Below are 18,185 nucleotides of genomic sequence, written 5' to 3'. Positions count from 1 at the left end.
AAACCCATCTCATTTATGGCAGAGCATGGCTCTTTACTGACTCAAGCAGCTGACAGTGTTTCCTCAGAGACAAAGACAGGCTTCTGTTTTGAAGCTCACGTTCAGCACTATCTGGAGTCTGAACTCTGGGTTCGCTGCCCTCTGTCTAGAGTTGAGCAAAAGAATTACTACCCAAAATAGATCTAAGCTACTAAAAAGCCCTTTGAAACAGATGATACTCCATGATGATCTACATACTTACCAAACTGAAACTGTGCATTGTCGACAAGGCGAATTGATGCAGGAGCACATCTCTTGGAGGCAAAGTTAGAGGAGTAAGAGGAAGGAAAAATAAAAAGATTATGTACATAGTTGGTTTTAAAATTCATTACAATCAAATTTTCATTTCAAAATAGCATGTAAGAAAGCAAACTTTGATACCAGAGACCTCTGGCCATCACCATCATTGAAACAGGGTGACTATAAGCTTGTTTTCAACAGAATAGCAACATCTACTAGGTATGTCTAGATATAATGCATTGAGAATTTTCAGTTTAACCTCAAGCCAACACTGTAATAGTGCAAAAACATTGATTTTCACATTTTGAGTGTTTTATAAAATGGCATATGCACTAAAGATAGTACACTTGTTTAGCACGTCAAGCTTATCTTTCTGCGTAATCAGAGATACACTCATACTAAAAATTAATTGAAAAAGTTTAACTGTTGAAGGTCACCTTGGCATGCAGCTGAGCACCATACAGCTGCTCACTCAGCCCCCTCCCCAGTGGGATGGGGAAGAAAAATCAGAAGGGCAAAAGCTGAAAAACCCATGGATTGAGATGAAGACAGCTTGGTAAGCAAAGTGGGGGGAAAAAACCCACAAAAGGACAATTCACAAAGCAATCAATTACCATCAGCTGACCAATATGCAGACAGTCTTCAAGCAATGGCACCCCTATGAAACACCCCCCCCCTCTATTTTACTTATGAACATGATGTTATATAGCATCTGCCTTTAGTCAATTTGGGTCAGTTGTCCCAGCTGTGTACCCTCCCAGCCTCTTATCGGCTCCCAACACACTTGGTAGTGGGAAGAGAGGGAGAAACAGAAAAAGCCTTGACACTGTGTACACATTGTTTAGCAATAACTAAAACACTGGTATGTTAACACTCTTTTGGTTACAAGTACAAAAGCTAACACCACACATGCTGCTATGAAAAAAGGTGACTTCATCCTGGCTAGACCTGTTATACTCATGCTCTGCTGTCAGAGTGCAATCAGAATCTGTATTTGAGTCTAATATAGATTCTGCACTGTACAGGAATCTGAAAAACTGTAAGAACAGCTGTCTTCACTTAGGTAAGTCTCTGGACATGTCTATGCCTGCATCATATACTTGCTGATGGCTCTATCCAGTCATACTGAAATGTATGGCCAGAGGAATATGACAAAGTCTGAATTTTAGGCTAGTCATCATCTTATCACATGGATATGGAAGTAGTGCTCTTTCACTGCATTTGACATGTTCATTCCTCACAATATCATTAGTAAGTATCTGGACACAAGAGGAAGAAAGAACATGAAGATCTAAGGGAGCTCACCAGGCAGGTCAACAGAAGGCTGTGGGAGCAGTTTTAAATGAGACCAACCCACCCAAAACCTACAGGTTGATTATTCTTACATTAAAGTGGACAGATACATAAAAGAGCTTTTCAGACAGTAATCACTGTAATTCCTACTCAGATTGATGCGAGGGGCAACCAAAGAGAATAAGTAGTTCAGGCTTAAGTAAGCAGAGAAACAGCAGCAGCAAAAGAAGCTTAGAAATGGAGCAACATTAAGTGGCAAATCGTGCCTCTTTTTTCCCCTCTAACTAAGCCCATAGACAGGAAAACACATGAGCTCCTTAACTGGTTTTAAATGTTGATCAGCCATACGATCAAGCATTCCCAAAAAGTCTGCTTAGGTACCTTTAAAAAGAAGGACAAGCACTAGCAGTAGAAGCATGACAGAAAAACTGGCAAGTGCTGCTTACTAGCATATACATGTCATTCACATACCAGTCTGAACATCTGGCTTGGAACATTAAGCCATTAATTTAGACCAATCACTAGAAAAAATGTAAAGCTGTGTTTAGTTTGGCATTAATTAAAACATTTCTGAAATTATTTCCCCAATTTAGGACACATTCTACCATTCATATATATAATTTGGTATGTTTTGCACAGAGCAGAGGAAAGGTAGTCAGTAGAGAAAGAGGCTAGCCAGATTAAGATTTGTTTGGATGCATAGTCTTGAGAAAAAGTACTATGGAACTTTGATATTTAAGTACTTCACTACCTGAAACAATCTGCCTGCACTATTCTCTATTTAAATACTACAGTGTAAGTACAATTCCACTTGGAAATATCCATCTCATCTGCCCATGCCACTGCGCTCCAGGCAGTGATTTCTAAATACAGGCAATATCCTTCCATTGCATTCCTTTTGCTCCTTTACCACTTCAATGCCATGAATTCAACTGCCTTTTATATGTATGCTGCAACTCAATTCCTTTAAAAACTGGTCCATTTTACATAGTCGTAATTAATCTGAGGGTAAAATTCTCAGCTGAAGGAGATACAAAGCTGAATTTTTCAGGCTGTAATATAAAAATAACTCCCACTGAAACAAGCCATTAAAAGGTTTGTCCACGATTTGGCTCAGAATACCAAGCAAAGTCATAACATGCTCAGTCCTCAACTGAGTAATTTCCAAAGTCCTCATGGGCCATATTCTGCATTTCATGGACCATACACACTTAGGGGATTCCTACCTCAAATTCCTGGTTATCCACTGCCAGAAATACTGAAGCATCAATACACCCCTACTGCTAGAATCCATAAGTCCTTGAATGAAGTCAACATCCAGCTCTTCCTTACCTGCTTTGCTACTTCCCTCAAGCAGGCCACCCCTCGCTCAAAGTTGGGGAAGACCACAGAGCCGTACTTCTGGTATTCAGGGATTGGGCGAATCTTTATTGTAACTTCAGTAACCACTCCAAGGGTTCCTTCAGAAGAGGAGAAAAACTGAGCACAATGTTCCAAGATGAACTGCTTGCAAGACACCCAACTTAGAGCATTCTGGTAAATGTTAACATAAATCAGACATCACAAAAGTTCAGTTTGCAATAGCAGGTGATTTATTCCTTACTTTTTACATGGTGAATTCTCACAATATATTCTCTAAACCATGCTCTTTATTACTAGACTTGTAGGCTGACTCCACAGATCCCTTTAAAGCAGTATTAAAAGCTTCAACTTCCCAGTCCTAATTAAGGTCTCAATGTTTTATTCTAGCACAAGCAGTTCATGCCTGCACAATGCCACCCATTAACACACTGGAAGCCACAGCATTAAAGATGCTCAAATAATCAAGCATTATGGAAACTGAATTAAGATGCAGTATTTGAAATTACTCTGTTTATACCTTCAGATCCCATAATGAAGTGATGAATATCAGGTCCTGTTGACATGCGAGGTACTTGACAGTTTTTTTCTACTATTCCTCTAGGAGTTACCATTTTTATATGAACCACCTGTTTAAACAAAGTGTAATGTCTATCAATACTAGCATTAAACACAGATTTTTATTTTATTTTTTTCCACAAAACATATTAAGTTTTATATAGTTTGGCTTTATAGGTTTTAGACATTCTGTAGGCAACTCCAAGAACCTGAGAACTGTTACCAACCATTATTTTGACACAGCATGGTTTCTTCACACAGCAGTTTCCATTCTATGACAAATCATATAAACTGGTGGCTACATCCAGGCAATACCAGTTAAAACTGTTTTGCTTCTCAGTGTAGAACTCCACACATAGAACTTTCTATACACCAAGATTTTAATCCAGAATATACATCGTACTACAGAAGAAAAAATTAAGGGCTTAAACTTTAAATTTTGCTTTAGAACTGCTGCTTGATAAAGCTACTATAATTCAGCTATTGATTGCTACATAAATATTTCAATTAGGAGGAAAGACAGAGTGAAATACTTTGTGAAATAGATTGTCAATACCTGCCATAAGACTGACACATGTAGGGCTAGAAGGTTGCTTTTTAAAAAATATTTTCAATGTTACTGTTTCCAGCTTCATTCAGGCACATGCAATAGAGCCTACATGTGAATTTTTTTAATCCTCTATTCAATTCAATCCTCTATTTTCTACCAAGGAAGGGTAGAGTTTCAGCTTTGCTTTAGTAGTGCCTTTAAATTAAGCAAAATTACTGAATTTCAGCTAATGGCTTTAAAACTTTCAAGCACAGGTAGTTAAGTAATTTTCACTATATGCAATTTATGAACTGTTGATTCTGCAGTAAGTGGATTTTAGGCAGCTTATATAACATACTGTTTCATGATACAAAATTCCTCAAAAGGTAAACACTTCCTTGAAACATTCTCACTGTGTTATTTTGAAACTCATGAACTGTTCTGAATCAAATTTTCAATCTTATTTCCTCCCAATGAAAATTTCAGAAGCCATTTCAGCCTGAAGTTATGCTTCAATAACAGAGAAGCCTTCTGCTTCACAACTCCCAGTACAAGCGAAACTTCAGGCGGCAGGGGAACGATGACACTTTGTAAGTGCAACGAGTTTTACTTCAATCAGGTCTACTGAATAAAAACTGTGTAGTTCCTGCCAGCATCAGTCACTGACAGTGAAGCCTCACATCTGTGCACAGAAAAAATATGTCTAAACTATGAGCTGATGAAAAAGCCTGAGGTAACATGGATACATTACCTAGAGCATGCTGCAGTAAAGGAGAAATCTGACACATGGAGGGGTTAAACAAATTATGAGTGAAAGCTGGAAGTTTGAAGCAAAAAGTCAGGCAATCTGAGCAGTGATGATTTATCTTCAATATATTCAATTATTTGTTATACCAGAAAATGCAGACTTTAAAATCAAAAAGTATGCTTCAAAGTCAAAAAATTAAAACCATTTTAATGACTAAAACAAATTCAAGAGCAGAATACAGCCATTCCCAGTCCACTGCTCCTTTCCTCTGGGTTCCTACAGACTGTGTGGTGGCACTAGATCTCACCACTGTGCACCCACACGGTCAGTTAAATCAGCCTAGTCATTTACTGCTAGCCATGGGCATGTAGGAAGGTGGGGAGCTTGCTTGATGTCAAGACAGTTCAGCTAGACATCTTCAGGTACACACAAGTAGGAGAGAACATGGGACTTCTGGAAGTTTGACAGGATTATTACACTGGATTAACAGAGAGTCCAAAATGGTAGAAGACAGCACCAGAGTCAGGACAGGGTAACAATTCCTTAAGCTAGTCAGTGAGTGCACAAATGAAAATTACTTTTATGTCAGTGATAAGGATTAGTAGTACTAATACCAAAAGCAAGGAAACAAGCATTTCAGTCAAGATTTGATGCCAAAACTGTATTACACAAAGAACCACTATTTACGTTCCCACTGTGAGTCATTATAAAAGTTAAATATCTGAACAGAAAAATCATAACAAGTATTAAAGCTACTTACTAGATCTTCAATATTTCCATAGATGTTTTTTTTCATGCCTGATGCTCGTGTTGCTACCCAGCCTCCTAGTGAACTGAATTCCATGGAGTCTGGTTCATGGCCTGTACAAAATCCACTTTCAGCAAGCTAAAGAAAGAAAATAAAAAATATATCCTACAGGTTCTGCCTTAACTTAGTACTCCAAATTCAAGATTCTATACTTGTTTGGGTTTTTTTGCCTTTTTTTAAAATAAGTATCCTGATCACACACCCATTTATGAAACTTTTATATTGGATATGTAAATGACATGCAAATTGATTCTGCTTCTACCGTGCATACCTGTGCTACATATCATCCTATAATACTCCTCCCCCATATTTTAAAACTGAGAACTCTATTGTTCAAAACAAGGTGCAAATTCATATTCATCTGCAAAAAGAACTTATAACTTAAATAACTGCCAACTTTGCACAAATGCTGCCAATAAATAAGGAATTAATCTCTTGTTCCTTCTATCCTAATGTGATATGCAGCAGGTCTGCAGAAAATCTGAGCAAATTGCCTGTACTTAATTCTCTCAAAGAGAGATATGTTTTAATATACAGCCATCTGGTTGGGCTTCCTGTATGCAACATTGTCAACTACTTGTGATGCAAATCATGCATTCCTGTACATTAAGTAGTCACTTGTTTCTCATTTTTCTGCATTAACTTGGCCTTGCCATCTGCACAGCACCTGAGGTTGACAGGATGCCCTCAGAATTACAACACCAAAGCTGTCAAATAGCAAGAATTAAAGGCCAAGCAGTCTCACATTAAGTGATAACTGCATTAGTGCATTTGAGATAATCAATTGCACTGACCAACTGATAACAATCATGTTGAACAGCTGTATTTAAGTATACCACATAACATGGATCATTAACTATGTTCTGCTGTACACAGTGGCTCTAATTTAAAAGACTAAAAGTCACTTCTACATCCTGTCTACAGCAATTCATTTAGCTCATGGTTTTCTCTGTACCGCAGGAACTTGCAGCTTTGTATGTTTGTTGGTCATATATTGGGTCCATTACATGTAATTCTTATCAGCTGCATGAAAACACACAAGAATTAAGCTAGAATTCAATGATTTGAACAAGATATGAACAATACCCAATAAAAATATTTTAAAAAACCCCTAGAAACTTAACCAGATAAAAATACCTGTTTTTCCAGATCTTGTCCAACAATGCCAGCTTCTACACAAGCCGTTAAGTTTTTTTCATCTATCCAGAGAATCCGATTCTGTTGAAAAGCCAGTCAAAACTAAGAATGAGTGTTTAAGATTTCTGTTTACTTCCTTCCCTAATGCTATAGGATCAACATGCTTAGTCATACAATTTACTATTAATACACTCCAGTTATTGCACCAGTGGAAGCTCTTCACTACTTCAAACTGCTACACAACAGGTTTTAAATTATGAAGTCACCACTACAAGAGACTAACACATTTATCTGTCAATTTATACCGGGGATGTTTACAGAATAAAAAGCAAAAAAGCCAGAAAGAATTAAATCAAAACCCTTCCAGAAGTCTACCTCTCACAAAGTATAGGCTAACTAATTATTCAAAGCGAACTACTTCAGCTGCTTCAGTTTCAAATAAACTGCTTAACTGATCTCAGATGCTTATACAGATCTAGTTTTATGCAATATGGACCCTATATATTAAATAAAGATAATCATTAAGTGTCTATTAAAATAGTAAAGCTTCAGCAATCATCTTTACTGCTCTGAGACACATATGTTTTAACTTTGACAATGCTTCCTTTCACCTTAATTTTCTCTCTTCATTAATGATTACTAAAACTGGCTGGCAGTCATTCAAGACACATGAACTGGTTTATTTTCTGACTCAATGCTTATTTATGCATCTAACTGACAAAAAAACAAGATAGTAAAAATTAACCACATTTCCTTGCCACACCTAAACCTGCCAGAAGTCAAAGCTGTGGGCTATAAATCAAGGAGTTCAAATGAAGGCCTGAGTCACTAGTGTACTTGCTGGATTTCATTCTGCATAGGTACCTGAAGAGCTTCCTTCAACATACAAGTACACCACTGCAGAAAAAAATAATTTTGTTTAACTGAAGAACCACTGAGTGCAGAAAACAGACCCCAACCCCAGGACTTACCTTCAAGGCTAAAGGAGTTAATAAGCTCAGCAAGTACCTGAAGGCAGTAGAGCCTTACATCAAAGATACAGAGCTGTTTCTGAAACATCTCATTACCAAGTAGCCATAAATCCATCATTTTAAAAGTACAAAGCTCCTTCATAATGAAAAGATGAAAACTAGCAATAAATTTTACAGAACTTCATTTCTAGACTGCCATAAAGCTAGGAACTTCACATTCTGAAGATGCTATCTACACAAAAACCCCAGTTATTTCTTGGAAGTTTATCCTTCAAGTTGATTTATAGGTATTAGGTCACCTTATCAATCTTTAAGTAATTTGAAGTCTAGTGCAAAAACTAGTGAAATTTGTAATAACAACTTCCTCCTAGCCTTTCATTTATCCTCAGATACAAATTCCAATACAGAAGAAGTGGAGCTTTCTCTGAGTTTGATCACTTAAAGCTGCCATAAGGCTTAACAGTGATTTTTTTGTTATTAAATACATACAGGTCATATGAAGTAAGACAGGACTAATATCAGAAAAACAAACTGAAGAAGTACCAGTTTAATAATCATGGTGCTGATTAACTTTTTCATCCCTACTTTGTTCTGGAATAGAAATAAATGTCATTCTGTAGTGATCACCCAAGTAACAAGGATGATTAAAAAAAACTAAAATAAAATTTTAAGAGATCATACCATTTGTGATGTATCCAGGGAGACAATAGTTCTTTTTTCATCTTCAGGACATTCAAGGGCACTAGAGACACTTGTCCCTCCTGCAAATATGGGAATGATATTGTGATCATAAAATTCTCAGGTAGCTTTTCTTCCAAGAAAATGTCTCTCTCCCTCCCTTCTGATATAGAACTGAATAAAGAAAGATCACTGAGGTTAACTCTTTGAGCATAGTGATTAGCCTCTTAAGGCTGCCCCCCTCTCCCAGACCAGGTTTCACAAAATCAAGGCAGCTGTGGAACTGAACAATGCTTTAGCAGCACTCAGTAACAAACATGACATTCTGTGACCATCTCAGCTGCTTCTGTTAAGCCCAGCACAGAGCTTTAAAACAAAGGATAAGAAATTACAAAGCCATTCAAGAAACAGAGAGCTGTAGTTTCTGTATATTCTTTACCTCTCACTACACTTCAACCTACAAACTTGCAATAAGAAGTCTGCCTAGTACAGGAATGTAATACTTATCTGAAACAAAAAATAAACCAAGAGGCTTTAACTACAAAAAAAAAAAAAAAAAAAAAAAAAAAAAGATAAAATCAAGCATCAGATGTAGAAGCAGTTTCTAATGTATCTTTATAGGGTGTCGCAGAACAGCCTCCAAGAAGTCTTTTGTTTCCCAAGACTTCCACAGCCATAGGAAAAGAGAGGGCAGGATCCTCAAGATCCCCAGCAGTCTACGAGAAGGAGAGACAATGGCAAGGACAAAGTGCCAGCTAATGAAATACTCTGCAAGAGCAGTGAGGTCTATCAGCTTTGTTTCCAGTGATGGAAAAGGTGACACCTTCTTTAAATACCAACCACTACTGCAATAACTTGACAAGTTGACTGTAGTTTACTAGAAAAAAACTTGGAAAACAACCTGAAGAACTTTCTGTACAGTGAACAAGAAATAGTCAATATCACTGCTTTCAGCTCTACCAGTTTACTGCTAACAGTTAAAAGCTGACTTTTAGCAGTTTTGCAGCCCTTCAGATGCATCTGGCAAAGGTAAGAGTGTTTAGTGAGGAACCAGCTCCACAAGTTTGGTATCATCTTCAAGTGAAATGCTCATTTTCTCAAGTAGTTAATGCCCTTTTGCAAGGGCTGTACTACAGCATAAGCAAGTACCAAGTAAAACACACAGATTTATACCACAGAATTAAGAATTCTTGACAAAAACCTTATAACAGAATGAGCTCATGAAAGACAAAATCCCATGTTTTCCAAGCTCTATGTCAAAATATGGTAGCTCACAACTCTACTTCAGCAGGCATAGAGGAGAAGACATCCACAGTAAAAACTGGAAGTCCTTTATTAATTCTTTAGGCTGAAAAGGACACAGATTGTACAGGCCTTTAGCTCTACTCTGTATCTGGAACACTTCCTGAAAACCCCTCGCCACAGGAGTTTCTACTGAACAAGATCTACAATGAAATTAGAATAATTTTGTGGTAGCGTTTGACCACAATCCTCTCTGAAACTTTGAATTTCAACAGTGCAACAAAAACCCTTAATTTATACACGTTGTGGGAACAGAGCACAAGTAATGAAGAACATATATTTAAATTGAAGACATTTTCATGAATAACCTTAAAGAATTATGAGATTTCATAATTTTGCTTACCACCAAATGGTATTATGCAGAGATTGTGTTTGCAGGCTAATTCCACAATTTTAACTACATCTTCATGGCAAACTAAAAAAAAAAAACAACAACAACAACAAAAAAACACCAAACAGTTAAAAAACAGACTTTGTGCTTGATACTGTTATTTGTGCTTATTACTAAATACTGCAGTCTCATTAAGCAGCTGCCCCTTTTCCAACACCAGCAAGGAAGACATTTCAAAGTTAGGCACCAAGTAAGAGCTGGGCTCAGAAGTATCAGTTATAAAGTTTAGACCTCTACATTTGAAGAACTAACTACAGTCTCAGTCTCTTGCTTTACTCACGGATTGAGACCTCCTGCAAATTTTCAGGGCAAGATGGGTCACCAAACAGTTAACAATTCATCTAGGTGTATCTGAGAACAAATCACATGTAAAGCTTGTACTGAAAATAGGCTGCCCAATTTATTCTAAGTGAGAAATAAGTATCTTCTGAAAAATGAACAGCACATTTCTTTCTTCCTGACTGAAATTCAATTTCAGAAGAGGAGTTGCTGATGAAATCTAGGTTTTCAGGATGCATTCTGTACCTGGTCACAGAAGGAGGTGGAAATGCTTGTGCATAGCCAAGTAAAAGGATCAAAAAAGAGATCAAATGCATACATAACTTTGTACAAACAGCAAAGAATGAGCAGGACTAAATAAATAGTTTCCAAACTCTGGCTAATTTGCTCTTGTCATACAGAGGTGCTTTAAATGAAGGCAGTCAATCCTTTTGTTCCAGCTGTTTTAGGAGCTACACGAAACAGAAGTTGTGGCAAGTACTATTCGCAGTCACCGGTGCTGTCAAGCACCTGGCCTCAAGTAATGAATTTCATCTTAAAGTGCCTCTTTTCATGGTTCCCATATGTGATTTTTTTCCCCTAAATAAAGGACTGAGCAGGACTAAGTTCTTACAAGAAATTTTGGGGTTTTTAATGCAGCTATCAAAGTTATAAAAGGTAACAAAAGCGTTGGAATCATACAACTGAACAGAAATTGACATTTACTTAGATCCAATGACCTTTTGGTTCACTACTGAAGTAGTACTCACATGGAGTAGTTCCTAGTGACCAGAGGCACATGACTCAAGTAAAACAAAGCATTTGTATCCTTTCACTAGGCAGAAACAAGCAGTCCTAGCCTATACTCAGATTGTACTGCTCTTTCTTTCAGTTATTGATCTTTTGTAAAGTGTTCTGATAGGAGTTACAGGTGTTACACTTTTTTTTTTTACTAAAGTACAGCATGTAAAAAACCAAAAGTTCTTCAACACAAACATTTCACTACCCTTCTAGCATCATGTACACCTTCAGAACCCAAAACTGCGACTGCCATATAAAATTATGGGATTTCACGACACAAACTGCAGTCCAGATTCTAAACAATCATGATTACTATTCATAAGAAAATTCCTTCCGTTTCTGTAAAGACGAGTGAAGTCAGTGAACCAAGAGACAGTATTCCCCTGACCAGAAAGCACAAGAGTTTAGTATACAATGACCTCCCAGATCAGAAGGGAGAAGAAGACAATAAAACTTACCAGGCCATACAACAATATCAGGAATTCGCTTAAACATTCCTTCCCTGAGTACAAATATCTCGTGTAGGCAGTGACCTGGAACACAAACAATAGGTTACCGAGGTCAAACAAGAAAGTATCAAAAGCAGCACAGTCATACAAATGAAGTTCTCTTACCATGAGCTCTGAATACCCTATCTTCTGCATCCTGGGAATATGAGATTTTAGTGGCTCTAAGATCCTGAAGAAATTCTTCATTTACAATGGATGGAGGTACATCATTAACATTTAAGGATGCCTACAATTCAAGAAATAAATTCATTAAAGACAGGTTCACTCTTAGAGTATTTCTATACAACAGAAATAAGAAAACCAGGCTAACACTGACTGATACCCAAACACACCTATTCCAGATCAGAAAGATGTCAGTTCTCCTTCATATCTTTAAACCATCTACTCTGCACACAAGTTTTATTTCAGTAGCACATTCTTACCTTTCTTTCTCCTGATAAATATGGAGAACTACATAAGCTTATGAATGCATACTGAACAAATTATCTCTTTTTAAGACTTCCCAAGGTACTAGAATACATACTAAAGCCACTACACAATACAAATTCTTGTACTTAGAGTCCTGTTTTCACTAACCCACTTCCCCTCCTCCTGTCATGTCCTGGGAGTTAAATCTAAATTGGACCAAAGCCTAATCAGAAGTCCAGTGGTAGGTAAAACTAAGACTGACTGATATAACATAACTGGCACGCAGTAAGCAGACTTCACCTATAAGAAAGATTCCATAAAATCCATGTTTGAGTCACATACATACAGGTGTCTCCATCTAAAGTCCCAAAGAACACCTGGGAAAGGTGTTCTTCTTTCCAAGAAGAAACCTACACAAGACATCTGACTTACCAACAGACCTTAAATCAAGATTCTGTAAGTCCAGAAGGAAAACCTCAGCTTAAGACTTTCTAACAGCCCATTCTTCCAGGTTCTTCCAACAGATGTCTTGTCTAATACTCTTACAGCTTCCCAAAGTGTAGACACAACCACTTAACTCTCTTTTCTGAACTCCACTTCCAATTACTGGGCACATAAATGTTCATGTGTCAACTTTTTAAACCCACTCAGAGAACAAGAATTCTTTACAAGATCCAGATTCAAAAAAATATTTTGAAGACATTAAGTGTAAGACTCTTATCTGCTTTGAAGATTCCAGAAAGACCATGCCCTTTTTTTCTCCTTAAAAATGAAGCAAATATGGGTAATCTTTCTAAAGGAATATGCCTTCTATCACAAATGACCTCTAATTAAAGAGTTCTTTGATCAGATAAAAGCTTGTCTGATGACTAAAATGTAACTTTTTGACTTCAAGTTTTATTGCAAAAGAAAATTTTGGTCGAGAGTCTTATTTCCTGTTAACAAAGTCCCTCAAGTCTGAGAGCAGAACTGAAAGGTTTTTTTACCACCATATCTTTGATTTTAAATACACTTTTAAAAATCAGGGATTGAACAAGAATTAGTTAAAAGAGTGCAATGCTTTCACACTTTTTCCATGCAAGCCTTGCTGGAAAATGAACTGACATCAACCCAAAGACAAGAATGCACTTGCACTTTTGCTATAAAGCTCTCAGGAAAGATGCCAGAAAGAACTCATCTACAATCCCACTATCAAAAAGTATTGTGCAGCAATGTCCCACTTAGTCAAAGAAATTTAAGACATCTCTTTGACAAGCCCTACCTACACTTCTTGACAAATGCAGACAGAGAATAACAAAATGGAATTCAATGTGCTTTGATCTTCTGAAGTTTGCCTTCGCCAAAAATTATACCCACACAACAAAGTTTTCTTTCCTAGAACAGAGCTTTGCCTATCTTTGCTCTACATAACCTTCACAGCAGCTGATATATTTGCCAATAAGATAAAATCTTGGTAGATAGTACCAGTTAACAAGCTAACAGTAAAGAAATTGGAGATTAATAGTCTCCCATCTGCCACAACAGCAGCAGTCTATTCTGAATGGGTTTAGCCTCAACATTGGAGAGCTGATGAAGGTAACAAACTTATCAGGAAAGTAGTATCATTGTGATGGAGGGTCCACCCTACAAAAATTATACAAGGTTATGGAGAAAATAAGAGTACTGACAGGAATAATTCAGAAAGAAAAAGCTGCGTGAGATGTTCATTACTGATAGCTGGCATCATTCACAGGGTCAAGTGGATAGGCAAAAGTTTGGGTTGGAATTTTAATGTGAAACATATGACACAATTAAAATGCAGTTTTAACAGTGATTTGACTTCTGGAAGAGCATATGTGCCATCCTGACTTGCTTTAAGGATAATGCTGTACTTACTGAAATAACGTGTCAGACAGCTAAAAAAACAAACCTTTTCCCTCCAATACATTCATTCATCTTGTCATCTACAAACACAGAAGCTGAAATTAAGTTTTGTTAAGAGAGAGGCACTCCACTACTGAGACACCTTGATTTTAGGAGGCAGTCACAGTAAACATATTGTAAATTTGGCCTTGAACTGCTGCTCTTACTATTCTGCTATTAATGCACATTGACACAGTGCTGTTTGCTAGCCCAAAGAACTCTTGACAGGAACACAGGAAACGTAAGAAATAAATAGGTACCAAATAAAGATCTTCAAATCATTTATTTTAAGAAAAACCTTCATTAGCTGTGTTTACATTTTAGACTTCAAACTTTTGTTTCTTCATGGATTTCCATAGATGGAATTATTTTATATCAAGTTGAACACTAAGTGCCTGAAGATCTTTGTTCTCAAGAGCATGAACTACTTAACAGCTATAACAATTCTTTGCAGATGGTTTTAAGCATCTTCATTTTTATAACTCTTCCACAAGTTTTTTAATATTTTAGTTTAAATCTCCAATATTAGAAAGTTAATATTTATCTATAAAAATCTTATGCACAGTGACAAACAAAAAATACCTTTATTTATTTTCATAGGACTGAAATATCTTAAAATTTTCACCCTGAAAAGCTAGTCAGGAAACCTATGTGAACTAGGTCTAAATTGCTCTCTACATTAAGTCTGGTCTGAAAAAATAAAAAGCATCAACAGATCTTGGAGATCACAGAAGCAGGTACATTAACTGTTTTTAATTAAAACACAAAAGTTACATGCAACAGGGAACCCTCCATTCTCACATGACAGAGGCAGGAAGAGATGGTACAGAATGACAAATGAACCAAGACATCACTTCCCTACTGCTGTTCCTATATCTGAGTTTCTTCATGCCTAGGTGATAGCAGAAGCTGAAAACCCAGCATAGCATGACAACCTGAAATACACCTTGGAGTTATGACAGCCGTGAAAATGAGGGACCTGCAGCAGTATTTGAAACTAGCTATGAGAAGTCCAGGTATATATTGGAGACTCCAAAGAGTCCTATCCCATATCAAGGTAGTCAGCCTGCTTCACGTTACAAGACCATTAAAACCACAGGGGCACAACACAACAGAAAAGCACTCAACACTGCTGGCAGATATCCTGGGGAGCTGCTCTGCAAGATGTACTGTGGAATTGGAGTATTATTAAAAAATCTGTACTTGTCCTTCAATTCTGCTTTGCTCTATCCTTTCTCTGCATGTAAAAAGGGAACATCAGCTCTCAAGGCCACTGTTCACAGCAGGTCAAAACAGCTGTCAGTTAAGACCAACCCTGGTCAACAAAAACACATCCAGATGAATTCTTCATAACATATTGGCAGATGGAGATCCTGCAATCCACAGCACATGAAAGAATGTATGGATGAATAGAAGACTGAAGAAACATTTAAGTTTTCAAGCCCTATGAGATTACTTGCTTCAAAGAAAATGCAATCTTGAACTCACCCAAGAGATGGGTACAACCATTACCCAAAGCTGGGTTGCTACAGTCACAGTACAGGCACCGCTTCCAAAACTGCTTTAGCAGCAATCTAGTCAAGAACCTAATTAGGGAGCCAGGTCTCCTGACTAACTTACATTACTTCTTCTAAAAAGTAGAGTATGTATGACTCCCAAAACATTCCCAATGTATTATTTTTCTGAAAACATTCAGTTAAATCTTGAGTATTCTGGTAGTCAGTTTTCAGCACCCAGACGCGTAAATAAAAATTACTGTCAAGTAAGAACTTTGACATCTTTCAATATACCAAAAACACATCACAGTTTAACTTCCCCATATTTTTTTATCTCTGTTATCATGAATAACATTGATGTTGTATAAACAATTCCCTCTGGGCTAACACTTTCTACAGTCTTGAAATGTCAGGTAGGACAAAAAACTCCCTGTGCTGGAAACTTCCATTTCGATAAATGTACTACCAGTTATCCTGAAACCACAAGTCATGCTAAGACATAAGGTTTCACATAGTAGTTCTACACCACTTTTTTCCCAAAAACTTTGAAATATTAATACACTATGTTTAAATCAATTATATGTGACAGCTGAATCATCTTTAACAGTGTGGTCTTGATTATAACCAAGACTAATGTTCAAAGGAACTGGTTCAGCTATTTACTTACTCTAGAGGTAGTTTTGTGCTCCAGACTTGCTCCAAAGGTTTTTTCTATCCATTCCTTAAAAGTTGGTAATACCATACCACCTAATCTGTACCTGAAAAGTCAATATTACATAGGGTCATTTTAAATTAAAAGAATGTATGTCAGATACACTTCTTTCAATTCTATGTATGCACAAACGTAAGTTTTAAATCAAACTCTTTACCTACAAGCCTGCAAGACTTCTGCACATTCACTTTTCGTGCAACTGTGTATTTAATTGTATTCAGGTGTTCTTTACTTCACACACAATCAAATAATTTGTCAGAATGGTATCACTTTGCTTTGGACACAAGGCTTTTCAGTTATCCCACCCCACACTCTTGAGAAAGGTCTCACCCTTGCAGTAGTGCAGAAAGCAGCACCCATGCTGGTTACAGATAGAGGACACACTGCAATGGAAACAGCAGTCTGACACAAAAACCCATTGCATACACCTTACACTTTCAAGAAAACAGAAACAGTATTAGAGGTTCCCCTTTCATTATCAAAATGCATCAGAATTCATCAAGCACTGAAAAATTATTTCCAGCACAGACTGTTTGGCAAAAGCTTAGCCATGTGACAAATGCAGACTTACAGACAAGGGACAGAGGAGCTGGTTTTGACCACGTGCAGCACATGTGAAAACACAGAAGGCTGGGGACACACTGAAAACAGCTAGAAACTACTGCTACTAATTGTATGCATATACACATCTTCAGCACGTTTATGTGTGCAAAAGTATTCCCAGAAAAGAGGAGAAATAAGATCTTCCTTTGATATTAAGAGCTTTCAGCAGCTGAGAATCCCTACCATTGTCTTCACTTGGGTCATTGTATTAGACCTAACTGGGTCTTCCCTCTAAGATCATTCAGTCACTCTAAATCCAGTTATGACCCTGTCCTTCACAGCTGGTGCAACAAATCCGACAAATAGGTGACCTGTTCCACAAAAAGATAAATTATTTTTGTTTCCTCATCTCAGCTATCCCCCCCAGCTCTTCTACTGACAAACCCCCTGCTCTAATCCTAGAACTAAAAGGCTACAACCTTAACTCAAGCTAGACTCTTCAGCATGGAAGAGAGTATTCAGGCATTCCTCCTATGACAGCTGTTAATGCTTCATCAAACCCATACAAAAATTAAGTGAATTCTTTGAAGAGGAAAGTACAATAAGCAATGAAAGTTTAGTGCATTTGCATCAAGAGTTTGCAATGAAGGCTGAGACCCAAGTCAGTTTGGTGTGTTTTCTTCTCCAGACCTACTTCTTAGTATTGCCATTTCTTCTCCAGACCTACTTCTTAGTATTGCCAAACTATCATAGCTGGATTGCAAGGGTAACCTTAATCACTTACTCAAAGGACAACTAAAGCTGGCAGAAACCCCAAAACTTTTAAGTCAAGACACAGACAGAAGTCACAGCATAGAAGAAGTTAGGTGATGCATGACTGATCAGGAAGCAAGCTTTGTATGCACACATTGATGGTGCAGGAAGCCCCCCAAAAAACACCTGCCACAGACACACTCAAAAAACAGCTTCAGTTGCTCAGACTAGCAAGCACCATCTATCCTTGTGGAGATGGCAGCGTCTATAATAAAAAAGATATTTGACACACGGTCTGTAGGGAAAGTCAACACAACTTTCATGAAGGGGAATCCTGTTTCACTAATCCTTGGAGTTTTATCAGGGTGTAAAAACAGCAAGTGAATAGAAGGGGTACAATGAAATCCCACACTCCTTTATATTTCCACAGGTGTTCATCCCAAAAGTTATTTAATAAAACACACTGCTACAGTACTGAAGAAAAGGTCCTTCTAGAGGCTGAAGGATAAGATAAGTTTAAGTTAAGAAGCAAAGGGCAGGGTTTTTGATCACACTGATACGAACTCAGGACCTTAAAAAAAACAACTAAGCAGACAAAAAAAACATGGAAGTTAAGGTAATCGCAACGGATGAGAGAAAAACATTATTGTATATTTTGCAGAATCCCATTGGTAGTTCATTTCAAGGCATCTTCACTGACCACATACAACAGCAGCCCACAGTGCTATATATCATCTGGGCAGGGGTAAG

General features: G+C 37.4%; 1 protein-coding gene across 1 annotated transcript in view; it reads right to left on the bottom strand.

Annotated features, from left to right (window-relative positions):
• AGPS (alkylglycerone phosphate synthase) overlaps positions 1–18,185 on the bottom strand; it is a 50,473-nt gene that overhangs the window by 20,333 nt on the left and 11,955 nt on the right. Inside the window, exons 3-12 of the mRNA XM_021552519.2 lie at positions 16,095–16,185; positions 11,727–11,847; positions 11,571–11,645; positions 10,006–10,077; positions 8,364–8,443; positions 6,712–6,792; positions 5,527–5,652; positions 3,452–3,560; positions 2,905–3,032; positions 242–293 (exon numbers count right to left, since the gene is read on the bottom strand). Of these exons, the coding sequence (XP_021408194.1) occupies positions 242–293; positions 2,905–3,032; positions 3,452–3,560; positions 5,527–5,652; positions 6,712–6,792; positions 8,364–8,443; positions 10,006–10,077; positions 11,571–11,645; positions 11,727–11,847; positions 16,095–16,185 (935 nt within the window). The remainder of the gene's footprint in view (positions 1–241; positions 294–2,904; positions 3,033–3,451; positions 3,561–5,526; positions 5,653–6,711; positions 6,793–8,363; positions 8,444–10,005; positions 10,078–11,570; positions 11,646–11,726; positions 11,848–16,094; positions 16,186–18,185) is intronic.

The sequence above is a fragment of the Lonchura striata genome, chromosome 8 (genome assembly GCF_046129695.1).
Source record: "Lonchura striata isolate bLonStr1 chromosome 8, bLonStr1.mat, whole genome shotgun sequence".
Lineage (NCBI taxonomy): Eukaryota > Metazoa > Chordata > Aves > Passeriformes > Estrildidae > Lonchura > Lonchura striata.
The sequence above is the reverse complement of the archived record's forward strand: the minus strand, read 5'-3'. Positions and strand labels throughout refer to the sequence as shown.